Raw genomic sequence first — 20,016 nt, 5'->3', positions numbered from 1 at the left:
CAGGCGCCCGCCACAATGCCCGGCTATTTTTGGGTTGCAGCCGTCATTGTTTTTTGTTGTTTCTCGGGCAGGGGCTGGATTCGAATCCACCACCTTAGGTGTATGTGGCTGTCACCAAGCCACATTACAGTTCTTTAATTCCCTGAAGCGTTTCTTAAAGACTTAGGTAGAAATAAAAAATGAATAACTCAATGCAACAATTAAACCTATTCCAATAAAGTCAATTAAATGTTTATCAATACAAATGATTAAAAAGTACACTCACAAACTAAGATAAACTAAGATAGCTATCTTTTTAAATTTGCTAAAGTTTTCTTTGTGGCCAAGAACAATTTTGGTAGATGTATTATTGACTTATAAAAAATGTACATTTAAGGGATGTAAAGTGACGTATGTCTATTAAATCTAGTTTGTTGTTCATTTATTTCCCTTATATGTATGTATTTTCTACCTACCATATCAGTACCACTCTGGAAAATAAACTAGTGCCAAACCATACTCACATTTTGTCTTATATATTTAACCATTCTGTTTGAATACATGTTCATTACATTAATTCTTCTTCATTAATTGTACTTTATATAAGGTTCTTTTTTAAAATGTCTGATGACTAGCTGGGCATTGTGGCAGGCACCTATAGTCCCAGCTACTTGGGAGGCTGAGGCAAGAGAACCAATTGAGCCCAAGAGTTAAAGGTTGCTGTGACCTCTGACTCCACTGCACCAAGGGTGCCATAGTGAGACTCTGTCTCAAAAAAAAAAAAAAAGTCAAAAGGTCGACTAAAATGTCTGATGACTTTACCCTTAAATCTCATCCTATCTAATATTTGTACTTACATATCTACATTTTGTTTTCAACTACCTGAAATCTTTTTGTATTTTAACTTTAAAACTATATAAGCATTGTGTTAAACTGTTTTAAAATTTTAAATTTAAAAATTTTAATCTAAAGTACTTCTGAAAACCAGCTTTTAGTCTTTTTTTATTTAAAAAAATAATCGGACAATCTAGGCTTCCTAGTGGGAGAAATCGGTCTGTTTCCCTTGGGGCCCTATCTGACATAATTCGCATTATTTCTTATTTATTTAAAGCTGTAGTTTCTTCTTTTACCTCCATTTTTGCTAGTTCAATGAACTCGCTCTTAATTCTCCTCTTGTTAATTTAAGAATGTCTAAAAATATCTTTATTTAGTAGCCATATTATCTATTTCTAGCTTATTATTATATATTTAGATTTAACCATATATACACTGCAAGGTTCATAGCTCTCCTGTTTCCTCTCCTTTTCATCTTTTATGTACATTAGAATCTCTTTCAAATACATTTGTTCCCTGATGAATGTTGTTTCTTGGGTATTTTTTCCAGAAGTTAAATGGAATGAAATATTTCTATGAATCTTAGCACAAAGATCTTTCTTTCATCTGACATATAGGCTACGTTTGGATACTGGGGTTGCAGTATTTTTTTCTCAGTAGATAATCATTCCAATATTTGCTAGTCTCTAGAACGCATGATGAGATGTCTAACGGTAGTTTTACTTTTGTGAATGGTAAATTCTTTGTTATTGGAAGCTTTTAATAATGTCCTCTTTATTTCTTGATAAATTTGCTAGGGTATACATAATTTTATGTCTTTTTCATCAATCTTATCTGGACCTCAGCAAGCCTTTTTAGTCTGCAAATCCTGATCTTTCTTCTTTTTCTAATTATTTTATCTGTTTATTTTATTCTCCTTCTGGAACTATTATTGCCTGCTAGATCTTCTGGATTTATACTCTAAGTTTCTTATCCTTTCTCTTAAATTATTGGAGTTTTTTGTTCTTACTTTATATTCTGAGATATTTCATTTGATCATATCGTTCATTATTCAATACTTCAGCATACTTTACCCATTTCCCCAGTAATACAACTATAAAAACTAAATCAAACGCATGAAATAGCTACCTATAGTTACTTGAGAATTCTGAAATGTAAACAGCAGCAGGTACATTGGGGAAAACACTAAAATTCAAGGTACTGCTGAATCAGTAGTCAGTTTATTATTATTATTTTTCCTTCTCTGCTCCTCCTTGGTCTGAATTTTACTCTGCCAGAAACCTAGAAATGAGCACTGTGGCATAAAAGGAAAGAGTTCAGGAGGAGAGAAGAGAACTCCAACACTCAGGGAGAATCCAGAAATGACTGCTTTTTTTCTCCTTTTTCTCTTTTCTCCGTTTCCTTGTGGCCCAGCTCCTAGTGAATGCAGTAGCAGAGATGGCTAGGGCTGGAAACAATAGCCTATGGGAATTCGAATTCTGAGGGAGAGAAATTGTTTTCTCTGTTCCTCCGAGCTCTGATCCCAAGAGAGAGTGAGAGAGTAGGCTCTCACTCCTGAGCCCAGACTTGGGTCTAAACATGAAAATGTGTGTCAGAACAGGGTAACCAGAGGCCAAATTTTCTAACTAGAGGACCAAAACAGGGAATCCCAGTGAACTAAGTATCTGGGAGGTTACAGAAAGGAAAGGAAGGAGTTCAGGAAAGTGACTCCATAAAGTTGTTTATAAACTTCAAGAGTCATCCCTGAGTGGAACATGCATGGATTTAACCCTGAGGACCACAAAAAAATTTTAAACACTGAACTGACAGACCACCACATAAGTCACACACTGACCAATGGGTGGTCCTCATTGGGGCAAATCTGAAGATGCTTTGAAAAGTCAACTGATATTGAAACCACACACTCCATACAAGGTTGAAGAATTAAGCTGGCGAACTCATCCTAGAAAAAGTGCTATACACCTCATTGCTGAGTATCAATACAGTCACCAGATGTCCAAGAGAAAGTACTTTGAAGGTGACCACAGAGATATTCAGCGATGGTGGGTGGCATTTTTTCTAGGATGAGTTCATGAACTTTACCGTCTGACCTCTGACACTGACACCTCTGATGCCCAGTTGAGAAAAAGAGTTCAGAGTTCTGAAACTGTTTTGAAGGGAAGCCTCGGTGCCGGCCTTGGTGCACAGCTTCCCAAGGGTAATAATCCCTTGAAGGTGATCATAGTGATATTCAGCAAGGAGGTACACAGCACTTTTTTCTAGGATGAGTTTGTGAACTTTTCTTCAGAGAGAAGAAAAATGGTAAGAAGGAAACTTGAGCCAGGAGGAATGAAGAAAAAGCAACAGAAATGGTAACTATTTTAGTAAACGTAACAGACTATTCTTTTCCTTAAAATGTGTTTGGTGCTTGAAAAAAATTTGTAACATTGTCTGATAAGGTTTATAATATATGTAAATGTTAATATATAAGACAAAAATATATGTAATGGAAGATAAAGGGTAATAAAGTTTTCATATGCCGAAAGAAGCAGTAAAATAATGATTCTAAGTAGAAAATGGAAAGTGAAGTGTTGGTGCAACTCAAAGTAAAATAAATTACACCTACTCAGTCCATCTGCATTGAACTGAGGGACCCAGGGAGGCCAACACCAGCAAGCCCTCAGCAAGGAGAGACAAGGGTGCCTCTCCTCCTAACGTTCCTCCCTGGCTTTTATTTAAATCTCAGGCATGAGAAAATACAGTATGGTGGAAAGCTTCAAAGAAACAGCAAAAGTTAGAAAACAAGTAGTTTATCTTCAGCTGCATGTTCAAACTCCTAATGTTATCTTGTATTCTGTACTTCAATCTCTCCTTAACCTCCTCATCACTACTAATATATGACTTAGGGCTGGGACGTGTGCTGTGTCTACTGAGTATTGTGTTTAGTACTCAGGGCCAGCAGTGATCCTTGGCTTTTTCCCAGATCACTCTGTCCCTAGTGCCTAACACTTTCAACCCTATGCTCTATCCTACATTTCCCCCCTTTTTGTTTTTTAGAGCAGATTGAATTTACTAAAGGGAAATACAGGAGAGGGTTTTAATCAGGTTGTTTCTAAAATAACTCCAAGTTAGTATAACATATGACCACATCTGTCTGTCTATGTTAGAAAGTTTCTGAGATATTGGTCAGCTTCTATTCAAAGGGAATTTACTTGTAACCTGTCCCCACAGTTAAGTACATATTTTGTAATTCCTAGTGCAACCACCAAAAAACATTATATAAAGTGTCAAAATCACACTACATAAATTAAACATTATTTAAAGTGTCAAAATCACACTGAATTAAAATGGAATATTAAATAATGTTTAAGTAACTCAAAGAAAGCAGAAAAGAAAAGGGAAAATAAAGGATATAGAACTACTGACACTTTCATCTATGGTTAGTGAGAAAGGAAAATCCTTTGAAAAACTGCTTTTAAAAAAGTGAAACAGGCTCGGCGCCTATAGCTCAACTGGCTAAGGCGCCAGCCACGTACACCTAAGGTGGCGGGTTCGAATCCCCAGCCCGGACCCGCCAAACAACAATGACGGCTGCAACCAAAAATGGCCGGGCGTTGTGGCAGGCGCCTGTAGTCCCAGCTACTTGGGAGGCTGAGGCAGGAGACTCGCTTGAGCCCAGGAGTTGGAGGTTGCTGTGAGCTGTAATGCCACGGCACTCTACCCAGGGGGACAGCTTGAGGCTCTGTCTCAAAAAAAAAAAAGTGAAACATAGGCCAGGCATGGTGGTTCACGCCTGAAATCCTAGCACTCTGGGAGGCTGAGGCCAGGCAGATTGCTTGAGCTCAGATTGCGAGAGCAGCCTGAGCAAGAGTGAGAACCCCACAAAAATATCTAAATGATCTAATATCTATGTCTCTAAAAATATCTGGGTGTTGTGGTGGGTGCCTGTAGTTCCAGCTACTCGGGAGGCTGAGGTAAGAGAACCCCTTGAGCCCAAGAATTTGAGGTCACTGTGCGCTACGATGCCACAGCACTCTACCAAGGGTGCTAAAGTAAGACTCTTGTCTCCAAAAAAAAAAAAAAAAAAATGAAACATACAATAATCTAGTCATTCCATTTAATATTTTTTAATGTGAGAAATAAAAGTGTATATTTATACAATGACTCATAGTTGAATTTTCACAACAGCTTTATACATAAGAACAAAAAACTGGAAACAACTTGAATGTTCATCAGCAAGTTAGTGGATAAAAAAATTGTGACCTCACTTTGCACAGTCAGGTATGTATGAATTTTAGTGTTTAATTTCCCACAGTTTAATTAAATAATGCTAGAATGCTGACCAACATGGTTTAAATTTTGGTTACCAGTTTAACTATGAGAAACAGCATAAAACACAAAGCTTGCTACTAGCTTTTCAGTCCATAAATCACTACACATGTAAAAGTGGCTCAAAATTAGTCATCAATTTATATAACTTCTTTTAAAATCTACAGGTGATTGATCACTACAAAGCATTTAGGTTTGTTATCTTTGTGCCGCTGAGATAAACTCATATGAAATTTTATAAAAAAATAGGTAAATAAAAGAGGAAATTGGCAAACAAAATGAAAGTACCAAAGGAATGTTAAAACTGAAACTCAAATTGTATATAAATGGAGTTAAAGAAATAATAGCTGACTGTGGGAATGTTGACCCTGCTGTCCTTTGAGAAAAAGACTGAGATATGCACACTGAGGAAATCAACGAGGGTGAACTTGTTGACATAAATGAGGAAAAGTGGTTGTGATGATGGCTGAAGATGTCTCAGAGAAAGTGACACTGGAGAAAAACTTGCCATATACCCCCACATTATGCCCATTAAGGCGGCTTGCTACCCCCTTTAGAAAACCCTATCTCTGGCTTGGCGCCTGTAGTTCAGTAGCTAGGGCCCCAATCACATACACTGGAGCTGGTGGGTTCGAACCCAGCCCCGGCCTGCCAAACAACCAGGACAACTACAACCAAAAAACAGCGGGGCGTTGTGGTGGGCGCCTGTAGTCCCAGCTACTTGGGAGGCGGAGGCAAGAAAATTGCTTAAGCCTGAGTTGGAGGTTGCTGTGAGCTGTGACGCCACTGCACTCTACCAAGGGCGACATAGTGATACTGTCTCAAAAAACAAAAACAAAAACAAAAAAACACACCCCTATCTCAAGGCCAGATGTGGTGGCTCAGGCCTATAATCCCAGCACTCTGGGAGGCGGAAGTGGGTGGATTGCTTGAGCTCAGGAGTTCAAGAGCAGCCTGAGACAAGCCTGAGCTAGAGCTAGACCCTGTCTCTAAAAAATAGCTGGGCACTGTGGTGGGAACCTGTGGTTCCACCTATCTGGGAGGCAGAGGCAAGAGGATCGCTTGAGCCCAAGAGTTTGAGATTGTGTGAGCTATGACACCACAGCACTCTACCGAGGGCGACAAAGGGAGACTCCTGTCTTAAGAACAAAAACAAAAACCGTATCTCAAAGTATATCACCAACATTCAACTTGCTATACAGGGGAATCATTGTTCATTCCTCCCTTTTCATCATTTACTTATTTAACCAATTTCCATGCCTAGTTGACTTTATTTCTTATTTTCAAAACTTCTTTCATCACCTCCCTCCTGGACAACTGAGATTCCAACAGTTACCTAACTTGGTTCTCTTACTCTTAACTTCAATCCCTTCAGCAAGCAGAAAACAAAATGCATTAGTTGTGGCCTTATGAAGGTAAGTTTCATACTTCTTACCCAAGCACACAAGGCTCTTCCTCATTTAGCTTCTGTTTCTCCCAACTTCATCTCTTGTCAATCCTCTGCTGTCTAACCTCAATCCTCTGCTGTAGTAATTATGAACTTCCTTCAATTTTCGGCCTATGCCCTACCTTTAAAATACTGCCTGACACACCACAGGAATTCACTATGCTGACTGACTAAATGAACGCATCCTTAGCCTAAGGATTAGGCAATCCACCCACCTCCGCCTCCCAGAGTGCTAGGATTACCGGCTTAAGCCACCACACACGGCCTTGAGCTGCGAAGAGCAGAGGATAGTTTTTCCCCCAAGGGAACTTAATACGAAAGAGAAAGAATACAGTAAAACGAAAAAGTATTCTCATTTAGGTTTATAGTGCGTTCACCCAGGACCGCGGGAGCACCCACCACCCTCAAGTTGTTAACAGCATATAAAAGGCGTCCTATTTTTGCAAGCCACACAGCAGAACACAGGGTAAATAATGAATTTGGTGGAAGGAAAAGTGATGAGACGGGGAAGTGTGGAGCAATGCTTAACAGCCAGTGGTCCAGAGTCTAACAGGCTTGTTGGAGAAAAAAGGTTTTCTTTACCTGCGTGTGGACTCCGCTCTCCGCAGGTAAAGAGGATCCTCTAAACCCGCTTGTCGCGCGGACAAAAACCCCAGCATCGCGCTCCTCACCGGCTTGAGACCTGGGCGCCGCCATGATAGGGCTCGGAGGCGGGGCTGTAAACAGCAGAGTCTCTTATTGGCCAAGAGATTGATCCATCCAACCAACGGTGAGCGCCGTTACTGGCAGGGCGCGAGGATAGGCGGGCTGGTTTCCACCAAGTAGTGCGCCGAGTCCTCCCCTGCAGTGTTTCCCCTGCTACTGCGGGTCGGGCTGCAACTCTCGCCGGGACACGGGCGGACGGTATGGGTTCTTCTCAGGGTTTCTTCCGCGCCTTGTGGAGAGCGCTGTCAAAAGAAGTGAAGGAGCACGTGGGCACAGACCAGTTCGGGAATAAATACTATTATATCCCGGAGTACAAGAACTGGAGAGGTGAGCGGTGGCGTGGTCGGTAAATGAGGGGAAAGTAAGGGTGTCTTGTCGCGTCACGCGTCGTGCGACACGTGGGGTGTCTCCGAGGGGGGATATCCCGAGTTCGCTCACCCCTCCCTGCCCCCTTTACTCTGGAATCGGAACCTTGCCGGGGCCTGACTCTGGGCGCCTTTCTTTGGGCGGTTTTGCGCCGCGGCCCTTCCTCCCGGTGCTTGAGACCCGGGCGCCCGGGGCTGCCCGCGCGAGCCAGGCAAGGCGCACACCCCTTTTCTCCCAGCCATGCCGGCAAAGGACGCCTCGGTTTTAGTTCTTGCCATTAGCGGGGAGAAGTTAACAGAGATCTTTTACCAAAGGGGCTCAGGAGTGACAGAAACGTACGTTTGTGTGCTCCCGTGTCCCACTTGTCACCGGTTCTGAGTGGCGTTATTGAAGTGTATCTTCAGCACCTCAGCTGTCCTCTTTCCTGGTGTTTGTTTACCTTTTGGGGGGCACCTTGGCCCTAGCGCTGGCATCGTGTCACCTTCCTCGCAACCAAAACTTGTCAGAAGTACAAAAGGTCGTGGACAAAATAATTGTCCTCCCCAACTCTCATTACCCTCACCTGAAAGTTAGAGCTAATAATAATAACCACAATAATATTAAGAAACACAAAGACCTTTCCAAAATGGTGTTCTGTTTATTCATTTCCCACACATATAAACTGTGACTTATCACTCAAATTTGTTTGCCTGTACTTTTTCTGAAAAGTACTTTAATATTTAAACTGGGTTTGGTATTGAGCTTCTAAACTCTATCAGGGTGGGGAGTATGTCTTTTAAAAGTCTACAAAGACCCTAGCATGATGTTAAGTATTACTTGACAGATTGCAAGCAGAGAAAGATGTTTCTTTTCCATAAGTTGTAACATTAAAAAATATACAAAATGTCAGATTGAGGTTTTTCATTGAACTGTAATTTAATTGTTTGGAATATATGAGGGTAAAAGGAATTAGGTTACATTGATTGCATGTATTAGGTAAAGTCCCTCTGATAATTGTGAAACTGAAATTTTATTTAATTTATTTAGTTTTTTTTTTATGGGCATTCACTTTTTGTGGAGCTCTTAGTGAATTTTTTTTAATTTTTAATTTTTTTTTCATTTTTGACTCCCCTCACTTCCTATTGACAGGACGTTTTATCAATAAGAGGATAATCAATGAACATATATTGTATATGTTTTATGTATTATATACTATGTATTTTTTCTTTTTGTATTGTTTGGGATTCATTGAGGGTACAAAGAATTAGGTTACACTGGTTGCATTTGTTTAAGATAGAGTCTCTCTTGTAATTGTGTCTCACCACCAAGATGTCTCACACCATATACTGTGACCCCCATCCTTCTCCCTCCTCTTTCCCAAGTAAAACTGTAATTTTAATACATTAACATTTACCTTTTTTGGTGTACTGTCTTATGGTGTTTGACAAATGTATAAAGTTGTGTGTCACCACAGTCAAGATGATAGAATAGTTTTGTCACCCCCACAGTTCCCTCTAACTCCTTAATGATTTATTACACTCTCCATCCCTACTCCTGGACAACCACGGATTTGTTTTATGTTCCTGTAATTTTGTCTTTTCTAGAAATCATATAATTGGAAATACACAAGGTGTAGACTTTTGAGTTTGGCTTAGTTCACATTGCATAATGTGCTTGGGACTCCTGTATGTGATAGGAGTTCTTTTTATTGCTTAGTAGTATTCTCTTGTATGGGTTCACCACTTTATCTCTTCACTTGCTGTAAAACATTGAGATTGTTTCTAGTTTTTGCTGATTGTGAGGAAAGCCTCTGCAGACATTCTTGTGAAGGATTTTGTGTGAATGTAAGTTTTCATTTCTCTTGGGTAAATACTTAGGAATAGGATGCTGGGTTGTGTGGTAAATGTATGTTTAATTTTCTAAGAAGCTAACTAACTGTTTTTCTTTTTGGGGGGGGGGCTGGGGATGGGTTTGAACCCATTACCTCTGAAATTTGGGGCCGGTGCCCTACCCTTTTGAGCCACAGGCACCGCCCCTATCTGTTTTTCAAAGCGGCTGTACCATTTTGTATTCCTGCAAGCAATAAACTAAAGTTCTACTTGTTTCACATCCTTGCCAGCACTCAGTATTGTCAGGGGTATTTTTTGTTTTTATTATAATTTTTAGCATTGTGATAGGTGCATAGTGGTATCTCATTGATTTTAAGTTGTATTTTCCTAATGACTGAGGATGTTGATAATCTTTTCATGTGCTTATTTGATGTCTGTACATCTTTGGTGAAGATCTATTTAAACCTTTTGCCCATTAAAAAATACAGTTATATCAATTTTTTTATCATTTATTTCAATGGAAATAAAATATCATTAAAGGTTTAAATAATTAACAAAATCATGTCTATCCCAATCTATCTATGCCAGTTGTTCCACATCCTCATCTATACTTGGTATGGTCAGTCTTTTAAATTTTAGCCATGTAAGTGTGTAGCAGTATTTCATTTTTAAACCTTTAGTTTTCTTTTTACGGTTAGTAACTTGTTTTTTAAGAGTTTATTTTTAAATTAAAATATATGTACAGTAAAATGAACGTAAAAAATTTTTTTTTTATCAGAGATAGGCTCTCGCTGCTGCCTAGGCTAAGGTGCAATGGTGTGATCACAGCTCACTGCAAACTGAGTCCTAGGCTCAAGCAATCTTCCCACTTCTGTCTTCCAAAGTGCTGGTATTTCAGGCATGAGCCATCAGACTGGGCCCAGTAAAATTAATTCTTAAATTGGTATAAAGTTCTATACATTTTAATATATATAAAAATTAATGTAACCACCACCAAAATCAGGATATAGAAGAGTTCTGTTATCCTACACAACTTCTTCATGCTAACCCTGTATAGTAACTCCCCGTTCCTAACCCTGGCAACCATTGATTCTGTTCTCTGTTATTATAATTTTGTTTTCTTGAGAATGTTACATATGTAGAATCATACCTTATGTAACTTTTTGAAACTGGCTTTCAATCAGCATAATGCCTTTAAAGATTCATTTCATGTATGAGTAGTTTGTTCCTTTTTACTGTTAACTAGTATTCCATGTTATGGATATACTAGTTTGTCCAAATTTATCCATTGAAGGACTGATTTGGTGATTATGAATGTGGCACCTAGAAAAATTCCCACACAGGGTTGTGTAAATGTTAAGTTTTCTTTTTCTGTAAGTATGTACCCAGGAGTGAGTGCTCCACCTAACTCTGTAAAACGGAACCAACAACACCTGTCTAGCCACACAATGTATTTTTGCTATTTGAGAGATAAATAGGATAATGTAGCTTATAAGACATGTGATTTAACTTCAAGATCTATTTGCGTTAATCTTTGGGGACCTTTTATTTGGTTCTTTGATTTCTTTTATCAGTGATGTATAGTTCTCAGAATAGAGTTCATTCATGTTTTGTTGTATTTATTCTAAAGTGTGTTTTTTAGATACTGTAACTTTTTAGATGCCCTTTATAAGGTTAGTGAAGTTCCCTACTATTCCTAGCTTATTGAAAGTTCTTTTCTTTTCATAAATGGATATTAACTTCTGTCAAATGCTCTCTAGCTTTATTTTTTTTTCTCTGTTGAGATGCTCAGATGGTGAATTACATTGAATAACTTTTTAAAAACTAGTAGATGTTCTTTTTTAGAGCAGTTTTAGGTTTACAGAGAAATTGAGTGGAAACCACCCTCTCTTGGCACCTACTGCAGTTTCTCCCATTATTAATATCTTGCATGCATGTTCTCTCCCCTCCTTTTCACCCTCCCACCAAGCCTCTTGTGACCATTGATTTTTTTTTTTTTACTGTTTCCATAGTTTTGCCTTTTTCAGAATATCATATAGTTAGAATAATGCCATATACAACCTTCTCAAATTGGCTTCTTAGTAATATGTATTTAAGTTTTCTTCACATCTTTTTGTAGCATAATAGCTAATTGCTTTTTATTGTTAAATATTCCTTTGTATGTTTAGAACCATTGCTTGTTTATCCAGTTGCCTATTGAAGAACATCTTGGTTGCTTACAAGTTTTGGCAGTTGTGAACAATGCTGCCTATAAACATTCATGTGTAGTTTTTGAGTGGACTAAGTTTTCAACTCATTTGGCATTGATTTGTTAAATGTTTTGCATGTTGTTATTTGTGGCATAAACGCCAGTTAGTCACGATACATTATCCTTTACACATATTGCTGTATTTGATACGCTGACATTTTGTTGAGGATTTTTTTTTTTTTTTTGTCCTTAAGGATCTTGATCTCTAGTTTCCTCGTAATGTCTTTTTCTGGGTTTGTTATAGGGTAATGCTGACCTCCTAGAGTGAGTAGCATTGTGTTCCTTTCTCTTGAGTTTTTTAGAAGACTTTGTGAAGAATTTGTATTACTTCTTTTTTAAATGTTTGTTATAAATTGCCTGTGAAGCCACCTGGTCCTGGAATTTTGTTGGAAGGTTTTTTAACTACAAATTCAATATCTTTAACAGATAACACGTTTAAGACTACTACTAGGGCTATTTTGTCTGTGTGAGCTTGGATAGTTGGTGTCTTTTGAGGAGTTGTCCCTTTTACCTAATATTTGTAGTTATAAAGTTAGTTGTTCGTTTCTCTTCATTATCTTTCTAAATGTTGGTAGGAATTTTAGTGATAAATTTTCTTTCATTCCTGAAATTGATACTTTGTAGCTGCACTCTTTTTCCTGGTCCCTCTGATGAGTATTTTATTAATTTTATGGATCTTTTCACAGTGTTAGCTTGGAATTTCACTGACAATTCTATGTAAGTTTTTTTCATTTGTTTCAGCTTTATTGCTTTTCACTTACATCTTTATTGTCTTCTGCTTTTACTTGGTTTCATTCTTATTTTTATATTTTCTTTTGGTAAACATGGAGGTCATGTTGTTCTTTTTTAGTATACATTATTAAAGCTATAAAGTTCCTATATGAACTATTTTTGCCACACTGCACAAATGTTATATCTTCCAAAAATTTTTATTCAATTGAAATACGTTATAATTTAAAAAAAATTTTATAACTCATGTGTTACTTATATGTGTGTTCTTTAATTTCCAAATACTTGGAATTTTTTAGGTATGTTTCTGTTATTAATTTCTAGCTTAATTATACTCAGCATATTTTGTATGATTTCAGTTATTTTAAATTTATTATAATTTGTTTTATGGCCTAGAGTATAGTCTGATCTGGCAATTGTTCTGTATATGCTTGAAAAAAATTGGTATTTTGCTGTTTTGGATTGGTTGTTCTATAAATATCATTTAGGCCAAGCTGGTTGATACTGACCTTTATATATACTTGTTTTATCAATTATTGAGAAAAAGATGTTATAGTTTCTGACCATAATTCTGCAGCTATATTTTACAGTTTCTGACCATAATTCTGCATTTATATTTTTCTTTTTGCAGTTCTATCAGTTTTTGGTTCATATATTTTCACATTTGTGATTGAAACATAACAATAAAAATCACCCAAAATGAAACAGAGAGAAAAGAAATCACAAGAAAACCCCAAAACATCATAAGCAGGCTGTAGGGAGACTGAAGTGGCCTAATGTCTGTGAAATTATAAAGGAGGAAAGTCATTTTGGAAACCAAAAATATTTGAAGAAATAACGGCCAAATATATTCTAAATTTGGTGAAAACTATAAGCCCACAGACCCCCAAACATTACCAAATGCCTAATGAGATGGGGTCTTGCTGTGTTTGCCTAAGCTGGAGTTGAGCTACTGGGCTCAAGAAATCTACCTGGCTCAGCTTCCTGAGTAGCTAGATAAATGTTTTTGTTTTTTTTATTTTTTAAATTAAATCATAGCTGTGTACATTAATGCAGTCATGGGTTACAATGTGCTGGTTTTATATACAATCTGAAATATTTTCATCAAACTGGTTAACATAGCCTTCATGGCATTTTCCTAGTTATTGTGTTAAGACATTTATATTCTACATTTAGTAAGTTTCATATGTACCCTTGTAAGATACACCGTAGGTATGGTCCCATCAATTATCCTCCCTCAACCCATCCTGCCCCCTTCCCTCCCCTCCCTTTCCTCATATTCTTGAGCTATAATTGGGTTGTAGCTTTCATATGAAAGTTTTAAATTAGTTTCATTGTAGGGCTGAGTACTATGTAAATGTTTTTAATGTAATCTAATTCTATGCTTTAGTGTATTTGTGAATATATTATTTAAAATATATTATATAAAAATATTTTGGTTTTAATAGTAAAACTTTTCAGATTGATTAGGGATAAAATTAGTTGGGATAGTCACACATACTTTCTATATACCATATGAGAGCAACCTTTCCTTGAAAAGAAGAAATACATACAATACATACAAATGTAAAAGTCATTATTCTAAATAATTATTTCTAGTGTTGTGAGTTAGGACTGTTTTACTGGAGGATTATCTATAGTGTTTTGAGAGTTGACTGTGCCTTTTAGAGAATGTTGCTGGAAATAATTCCAGCTTTACCAATCTCTGTGGATACCACATCCAAACTCATAGATACATGGAGAGAGAGGAGATTATGAGAATGTTTAGGGGTCAATAGATGTTCATTTCCAAGGAGTCAGAGTGACAGTCATGTTATAGGGTTCCTGTTAGACCACAGTTGGTACCGTTCAGTCACTGAATCCCATTCTAGTGCTCTGTTAAGTTTTGCAGCTATTGAGTCTTGTCATTTTTCTTTCTTTTCATATCCTTATAATACTCCCTGGTTACCTGAGGTAACTTGACTATAACTGTTCCTTGCAGTGTGAGACTTGCTACCATATGTACTAGACTTAGGAAAATTTAAGTCTCTGAAAATACAACTTTTTCATCTGTTCATTTTGTCTTATAAAAATTGTTCCCATTAAATATGACAGAATTACCAAAGAATATTTACATAATGTATAAAGTGTGAAGAATCACTGTATAATGAAACCTTATGTTACCACTACAGTTTAGGAAAAAATATAATCACTATTTTTGAGATCCACTGTGTATTCCTTCTTATCCTATAACTTTCCTTCTCTGTTTAGAAGTAATCAGTAACATGAATCTTGTGTTTATCATTCTCTTTTCTTTAGAGTTCTGACACATACTTTTATCCCTGAATGATTTGTTCAGTTTTTTGTATTCTTGACCCTGTGTTAATGAAATCATATTGTATATATTCTCATGAGATTTGCTTTTTTACCCCTTACTGTTATAGTCCTAAGATTCATTCATGGTGTAATTGTAATTCATTCATTTTTATTGCTGTATGATATTCCATTGTATAAATGAGCCACAATTTATTTATTTCCACTACTGTTCACAAGGGATTTTTCTCCTGATTTTAACTGTTACTAATGTACTGCTATATATGGGGGTCCTGCCCCAAGAGCAACATCCACTGAGACCTGTGGAAACTGGCAGCAATCAACTGAAGAAATACAGAGTTAGAAGCCATGGTAAAGAAAGACAAGAGACATAGAGTAGAATTAAAAGTCGGAGGTCAGGGATCCATTGCCCATTGTGGGATTCCAGCAATGGCCCAGAGTATTTGCTCCTCTCTGACTTTATTGAAGTCTGTTTGCCCAGAGGATAAGGTGAGGGAGGGAACGAAGACTTCAGCAGTTTCTGGGATTGATCATATTAGCTCTTATTGTTATTATTATTAACCTTAAGGGTAGCCTTCAGAAATCTGAAATCTGAGCCTTGTATTGGGGGAACCTCTTGCTTGAGGTCACACTCACAGATTTCTAGGGAGATGTTAAGATTGGCTAGTTCTCTGTGGAGTAAAACACCACCAGTGTTGATCTCCTCTGAGGCATTGGTGGGAGGGAGGCATTTTCCTCCTATCACCACCACAGAGGATTTTCCTCTGTGATAAGGGATATAAGCTCTTCTGCCCTTATCTCAGAGTTTGAATTACTACTCCCTTGATCTCTGCCCCAGGCAAATGCAAATCTCCACAATGGGTATCTCCTTAGCCTGTTTAATGTGGGAAACACCCTAGAAGATGTATCTTTTCCTAGGACATTGTCATATCCTCTTCTATGACCATTATTCTCCTCAGAGTGCTCTCAGACCCAGCAGGGTGTTTGCCAGCTGTATCCCCAACAGGCTAGAATTTCAGAAAAGGCAAGAGGCTTGTTAGCAATGGCTAGCTTAAATGTAAACTAGCTGACTTTTATTTGTTCCAACTCCCTCAGCTTATTTTTTTGTTTTCCTTTTTTTCTTGGGGTGCTTTCCTTTGCCAAGAATGGGGTCTTCAGTCCCCATTCTCCCAGCAGCTATAAATAAACTGATCACTAGACTGTCTACACTTCCACTTATAGAAATGCTTATAGAGTATATTTACAGAAACACTGCTAGTAATAGCAAGGAAAAATGTTGTATCTTTACCTTTTTAGGACATACCTTAATATGGAATTTGTATGTCAAAGGATATGTTTATTTTTAGCTTTATTATAATATCAAATTATTTTCCTAAGTGCGTATGACAAATTTATACAATGAGTGGTTTAATATTTTGAATTCATGTACTCTTGATTGTGAGAAAATGAGGCTTTATTGATGATGCAGGGGAAATTAATCTCCTATATGTTGTCTAATATCTGAGTGTCTTGGTCCTTATATAATTGAAGCCAGAGGCACAGACATGTGTTCTGTAAGTACTGTGACTTATTTTCTAAGTATTCCTCTATAAATCAAGGGAAAAATGTCTTTAATTTGTTTAAAAGCAAATTCTCCTAAAATGAGTCATCTAGCTTTCCTATTTCTGTGATATAAAAGGTAGTGTTTTAGAAGTCTTCTTATATTTTCTTTGAATTGCTTAAATTGTTGAGAATTTAACACCATCAATGAAAAGAATATTTAAGAACTTTTTAGAGAAAATTACTTTTTCTTTTAATTCAGTTAATTTATCTGGTACCAGTCATCAAGGGACTACATTTTTCACAGTAGATAATATTTTATGACAGAAAAGATACGGTTACTAATTCAAAATAAATCTCTTAAGTATTGTCCAGTCCTATGAGTTTAAGTTTAGTATTATTTATTGAAGTTTTAACCTTTTTCAAAAAATCATTATCGTTAAAGATTAAAAGATTATGATTATAGCATGTGGTTGGGATTTTTATTAACAATGTTATTAATCAACATTTTTTTAAACTTTATTTTTTTTTCTTCCTTCCTTTTGTTGTTTTTTTTTTTTTTTTTTTTATTAAGTCAAATACACATAGATCATCAATACATTTATGCATATGTGGGGTACAATCTGGATTTTTTTTTTTTTTTTTTTTTTTGAGACAGTCTTACTTTGTTGCCCTTGCTAGAGTACATGGCGTCACAGCTCACAGCAACCTGAAACTCATGGGCATAAGCGATTCTCTTGCCTTAGCCTCCCAGGTAGCTGGGACTATAGGTACCCACTACAGCGCCCAACTGTTTTTACAGATGGGATCTCCCTCTGGCTCAGGCTGGTCTGGAACCTTTGCACTCAGGCAATCCACCCACCTTGGCCTCCCAGAGTGCTAAGATTACAGACATGAGTGACTGTGCCTGGCCTGACTTTGTTCTATAATGGATTATTTAGTAAAAGTTTCCTCTAATAAAGTTTGTCTATGAAATACCTTTGTTATGCCTTTCTTATCTATATTTGAGTGCTTATCCATCTGATTCCATTTATTTCATGTTTCGAAAGGTAGCTCTCTTCCTAAGATAATTTTTTTTTTTGAGACAGAGTCTCACTATGTCATGCTCAGTAGAGTGCTATGGTGTCACAGTTCACAGCAACCTTAAACTTTTGGGCTTAAGCAATTCTCTTGCCTCCGCCTCCCAAGTAGCTGGGACTACAGGTGCCCACCACAATGCCTAGCTATTTTTTTGTTGCAGTTGTCATTGTTGTTTTAGCTGGCCCAGGTTGGGTTCGATCCTGCCAGCTCCAGTGTATGTGGCTGGCACCCTAGCTGCTGAGGTACAGGTGTGGATCCCCTAGGATAAATTCTTTTACATACATACATATACATACATACTCGTTGAAACTTTTGCTATCATTTTCACCTCCTCCTTTTGTACATTGATTAAATAATTGTACCCAGTTCAATCTAACAAGTTAATTTTAACTGAAGAGCTTTTGTAGATAGTAGGTTGATGTTGAAAGGTTTTCAACAGGGAAAAGTTTGTGATATTACTAGAGCTATTAGAGAAATCACTGTGAAACCCTGGCTAGATGAGCTAGATGAATTAAGATGAGCTGTTACATGCCAGTGAGTCTAGAAAGGGATTCTATTAGGCTATAGTGTTGGAAATGGAAAGAAAGAAATAGCATTAAAGAAAAAAATTAATAACATTAAAAACTAACTTTTAGAATGAATACAGTATAGCTACTTAAGGAATGAATGTAGTCTGTTACTTTTCATAGTACTGAGCTTCATTTGGTACCCCTAAACCCAAATTGGCTTGGGGGCAAGTCAGGGATACAAGTAGACATTAAATAATAGTTTTAGGACTGAGGATATGTATTTTTTATTTTTTATTATTATTTTTATTAAATCATAACAGTGTACATTAATACTATCATGGGGTACAGTGTACTGTTTCTGTATACAATTTGAAGTACTTTCATCCAACTGGTTAACATAACATTCATGTCTTTTTCTTAGTTATTGTATTAAGACATTTATATTCTACATTTAGAGAGATTCACATATACCCTTATAGGATGAACCATAGGCGTGATCCCGCCAATCACCCTCCCTCCACCCACCCTCCACCCTCTCCTTCACTCCCTCTCCCCTCTCCCCATGTTCCTGGGCTAAAATTGGGTTATAGCTTTCCTATGAAAGCTATAAATTAGTTTCATAGTAGGGCTGAGTACATTGGATACTTTTTCTTCCATTCTTGGGATACTTTGCTAAGAAGAATATTTTCCAACTCCATCCGTGTAAACATGAAGGAGGTAAAGTCTCCATCTTTCTTAATGGTTGCATAGTATTCCATGGTGTACATATACCACAATTTATTGATCCATTCATGGGTCGATGGGTACTTGGGCTTCTTCCATGACCTAACAATTATGAATTGGGCTGCAATGAACATTCTGATACAAATATCCTTATTGTAGTGTGATTTTTGGTCTTCTGGATATATACCTAATAGAGGAATTATAGGATCAAATGGCAGGTCTATTTTTAGTTCTTTAAGTGTTCTCCAGATGTTTTTCCAAAAGGAATGTATTAGTTTACAATCCTGCCAGCAGTGTAGAAGTGTTCCCTTTTCTCCACACCCACGCCAGCATCTGTGATTTTGGGATTTTGTGATATGGGCTAATCTTACTGGAGTTAGATGATATCTCAAAGTAGTTTTGATTTGCATTTCTCTGATGATTAAGGATGGTGAGCATTTTTTCATATGTTTGTAGGCCATGTGCCTGTCTTCTTCAGAGAAATTTTTCTTCAAGTCCTTTGCCCACCCTGAGAGGGGATGACTTGTTCTCTTCTTGCTTTATACATTTGAGTTCTGTGTGGATTCAGGTTATTAAACCTTTGTTGGAGACATAACCAGCAAATATCTTCTCCCATTCTGAGGGCTGTCTACTTGCTTGCTTTACTTACTGTGCTTTTGGCTGTGCAGAAGCTTTTTAGTTCGAACAGGTTCCAGTAGTGTATTTTTGATGTTGCTTCAATTGCCCAGGGGGGTCATCATCATAAAATTTTCGCCCAGGCCAATTTCTTTAAGTTTTTTCCCTACACTTTCTTCTAGTATTTTTATAGTTTCATGTCTTAAGTTTAAATCTTTAATCCATTGAGAGTTGATCTTAGTTAGTGGTGAAAGGTGTGGATCCAGTTTGAGTCTTCTGCAGGTCGCCAGTCAGTTCGCCCAGCACCATTTGTTAAATAGGGAGTCTTTTCCCCACTCAGTGTTTTTAATTGGCTTGTCAAAGATCAGATAATGGTAAGTAGCTGGGTTCATCTCTTGGTTCTCTATTCTGTTCCATACATCTACCTCTCTGTTTTTGTGCCAGTACCATGCTGTTTTGATCACTGTGGATTTATAGTATAGTTTGATGTCTGGTAGTGAGTTTTTATCTCTGAGTAATGTCTTGGCTATTAAAAGTTTTTTCTGATTCCGTATAAAACAAAGTATTTTTTTTTCTAGATCTTTAAAGTATGACAATGGAACTATAATAGGGATTGTCTTAAAATTATATATTGCTTTGAGTAGTATGGACATTTTAACAATGTTAATTCTTCCCATACCATGAGTATGGTATGTTTTTCCAATAACATTATCAGCTATTTCTTTTCTTAGAGTTTCATAGTTCTCTTTATAAAGGTCTTTCACGTCCTTTGTTAGGTAAACTCCCAGATATTTCATCTTCTTTGGCACTACT

At 37.1% G+C, this 20,016-nt stretch overlaps 2 protein-coding genes across 3 annotated transcripts in view; one reads left to right on the top strand and one right to left on the bottom strand.

The window, feature by feature from the left end:
* Positions 1–7,289, bottom strand: part of ERCC8 (ERCC excision repair 8, CSA ubiquitin ligase complex subunit) — a 63,180-nt gene extending 55,891 nt beyond the window's left edge. The window contains exon 1 of one of the 2 annotated variants that reach the window (XM_003782738.3): positions 7,151–7,289. In XM_003782738.3, the coding sequence (XP_003782786.1) occupies positions 7,151–7,227 (77 nt within the window). In that variant the 5' untranslated portion in view covers positions 7,228–7,289. The remainder of the gene's footprint in view (positions 1–7,150) is intronic. The other variant, XM_023519450.1, reaches the window with a different exon arrangement.
* A 109-nt stretch (positions 7,290–7,398) lies between these two features.
* NDUFAF2 (NADH:ubiquinone oxidoreductase complex assembly factor 2) overlaps positions 7,399–20,016 on the top strand; it is a 187,968-nt gene continuing 175,350 nt past the window's right edge. Inside the window, exon 1 of the mRNA XM_003782737.3 lies at positions 7,399–7,600. Within this exon, the coding sequence (XP_003782785.1) occupies positions 7,474–7,600 (127 nt within the window). The 5' untranslated portion in view covers positions 7,399–7,473. The remainder of the gene's footprint in view (positions 7,601–20,016) is intronic.

This window comes from Otolemur garnettii, unplaced genomic scaffold (genome assembly GCF_000181295.1).
Source record: "Otolemur garnettii isolate 467f Iridium unplaced genomic scaffold, OtoGar3 scaffold00005, whole genome shotgun sequence".
Lineage (NCBI taxonomy): Eukaryota > Metazoa > Chordata > Mammalia > Primates > Galagidae > Otolemur > Otolemur garnettii.
This window is presented reverse-complemented; position numbering and strand designations above follow the sequence as displayed.